The sequence below is a fragment of the Littorina saxatilis genome, linkage group LG8 (assembly GCF_037325665.1).
Source record: "Littorina saxatilis isolate snail1 linkage group LG8, US_GU_Lsax_2.0, whole genome shotgun sequence".
In the NCBI taxonomy this organism is placed as follows: Eukaryota; Metazoa; Mollusca; class Gastropoda; order Littorinimorpha; family Littorinidae; genus Littorina; species Littorina saxatilis.
In genome coordinates this window covers 8,210,582-8,213,081 of record NC_090252.1, presented here as the reverse complement: position 1 = coordinate 8,213,081, position 2,500 = coordinate 8,210,582, and the positions used below count along the sequence as shown (strand labels likewise).

General features: G+C 41.2%; 2 protein-coding genes across 2 annotated transcripts in view; both read right to left on the bottom strand.

Annotated features, from left to right (window-relative positions):
* Positions 1–2,500, bottom strand: part of LOC138972691 (uncharacterized) — an 84,127-nt gene that overhangs the window by 38,189 nt on the left and 43,438 nt on the right. The window lies entirely within an intron of this gene.
* The window catches only part of LOC138973914 (uncharacterized), a 5,753-nt gene continuing 3,633 nt past the window's right edge, over positions 381–2,500 (bottom strand). The window contains exon 5 of the mRNA XM_070346620.1: positions 381–437. Within this exon, the coding sequence (XP_070202721.1) occupies positions 381–437 (57 nt within the window). The remainder of the gene's footprint in view (positions 438–2,500) is intronic.

Sequence of the window (2,500 nt, the reverse complement as noted above, 5' to 3'; positions counted from 1 at the left end):
TACCACTGCAAGAGGGGGAAGCACCAGGGTTCTAAATGCCCCGAAAAGTCCGGGGATCGGCCCTTTCCCTCGCCTACATCAGAATAAACAAAGTAGCAGAGTAGTCAAAACTGGATCAGGCGAGAGGGGGGGGGGGGTACTAGGGCGATCAGAGACATGCACAGGATAAGTATCCCAATAGTCTAATAAGGTAAAACCAGCACTTATGAAGCAGAAAACGGAGAGGGCACAAATGTGATTATGGAATTGCTGTGGAACAAATGATGATGTTGTATTTTTGGGGGTGATTTTTGTGTTGTCCAATTTTTGTTTAAGATGTGTTTATTTGCTTTGAGCACTCGGCGGATGTACATAATGAGTAAAGGGCTAGTCAGGTACAGCTAGTTGGCGAAGCAGAAGCAGTAAACGGAGAGGGCACAAATGTGACTCTCCAGTTGCTGCGATACAAATGATGAGGTTGTATTTTTAGGGTGATACATGGTCGGTGAAGCAGAAGCAGTAAACGGAGAGGGCACAAATGTGACTTTTCAATTGCTGTGAAAGGTAAAACAAAACATTATGTTTGCTATGAATATGTCCATTACAAGTATTTGGCTATTCAGGACGTGTATAAATGTATATTATGAATAACTGCCTAGTCAAGGTGTTTGGCATGGATGGGTACAGCATGGAGGAAGAATCGGAGAGGGCACAAAGGTGACTCTCCAGTTGCTATGAAACAAACCAATTTTCTTTGTCAATTGGCATGGACATGTACAGGTTAGTGACTTGCTAGTCATATGATACGTATATTTGGCATGGATGCGTAACGCAAGAGAGAAGGAGTAAGCGGAGAGGGCACAAATGTGACTCCCCAGTTGCTGATAACAACCATTTTTACAAGGTGATAAATCCCCTTTTTGGTTTTTTTCCATTGATATACGTGTACAGAACGAGGAAACTGCGGTAGGTTCACGGGCCCTTATTTCATGGAGTTGTTGTTCGGTTTTAAATTCTTGGTCTGCTAAAACTGTTTTCTTTTCGTGGCGGTACCTCTCTGCGATGACACCTGACAGGTTTATGGCGATTTTACCGCCACATTGTGGAGATTGGTTATATGGAAGTACAAATGTGTTGTCGGTCTCCGCCACAAGTTGCGGAAAAGTATTGAAACAAATTTGAAAAAAAGAACATATAACCTAATAACGTGGATGCATACAAATATATGGTATGCAAAAGTCGCTGAAATAAAATTCAGCGGCACAAACAACAACTCCAGGTGTGGGCTACATGATGTGTGTGATAGCGTGAGGAGTGTGAACAATATGTTGACGTGTGTTAAAACATCATGTACAGGTATCAGCATTGCCAACCCAAACTTTGAAACGTAAATGACTTTATGACAAGTCATAAAAAGAAATATAGCTGTTATCTCTTAACCGTGGTCAGGGCCGATTCGAAAAGTGTACCGTTCCTTGGGAGGTAAAATAAAATATAAAAAGAAGAAGAACAAACAAAAAATACATGGCTTTTTACAGCAAGTACAGTTGCACCAACACCCGCTTATGTTTGTCTGGCGAACGTTCAACGTGCAATTCAATGGGAAAATCTCTGTCGGAAACGTTGAAGTATATAAACTTCTCGTTCGTCAAAAATGGTGTTGATGACAGTGCACCGAGAGGGGGGGGGGGGATATGTGTGAGTTAATTGTTTATCTGTCCCTGGGTTTTAAACACAAATATGTTAACATAAGCACGCACATACGTACACACACACACATACATTTGCATACTTTAACAGACACACACACACACACACACACACACACACACACACACACATACACACACACACACTCGCACACACACACACACACACACACACACACACACACACACACACTCAGTTGAACAATGCAAACGCTGATAGATAATTTATATTTAACCCTATCCTATAAATCATTTGCAGGGCACTCATTGGTCTGTTTTATTGTGCACTGTTATCATTCATCAACTTACAAAAACCTATGTCGGTCAGGACTCTGCTATCGGTAGTAAGAGCAATATGTACTGTGTAGAAACTGTACCGTTCGCTTCAAGGTAAATCAGGTGACACAAATGGTCTTGGCAGTACAAGATACATGACAGTATAATGCGTACCAAACTATCAACCTGTCCTGCTAGCAAAACCACAAGGAACAGACAAGCAGGGCTGTGGGGAAACATTCTGCCTCAATTGCAGTTCCATGTGAATATCACAGCAATCGCGTCACCCACAAAATATTCTTATTATGTCCAGGGCACAAGTAATGGCAAACTCGGTGATCCACAGAATGTTCTCTGAGTAAACCTAAGTGCTCCTAATCCACACAGCTTTTGGTTTTCTTGTAATATTTCTTCAATTAAAAAAACCAATTGAAGGTTACATCCACCTGCCAAGAAAAAACATCAACAAAGAAACAAACTGACAAATCCACATACAAACAAACTAAGACTAAAAGTTTAGACCAAAAGCAAAACTT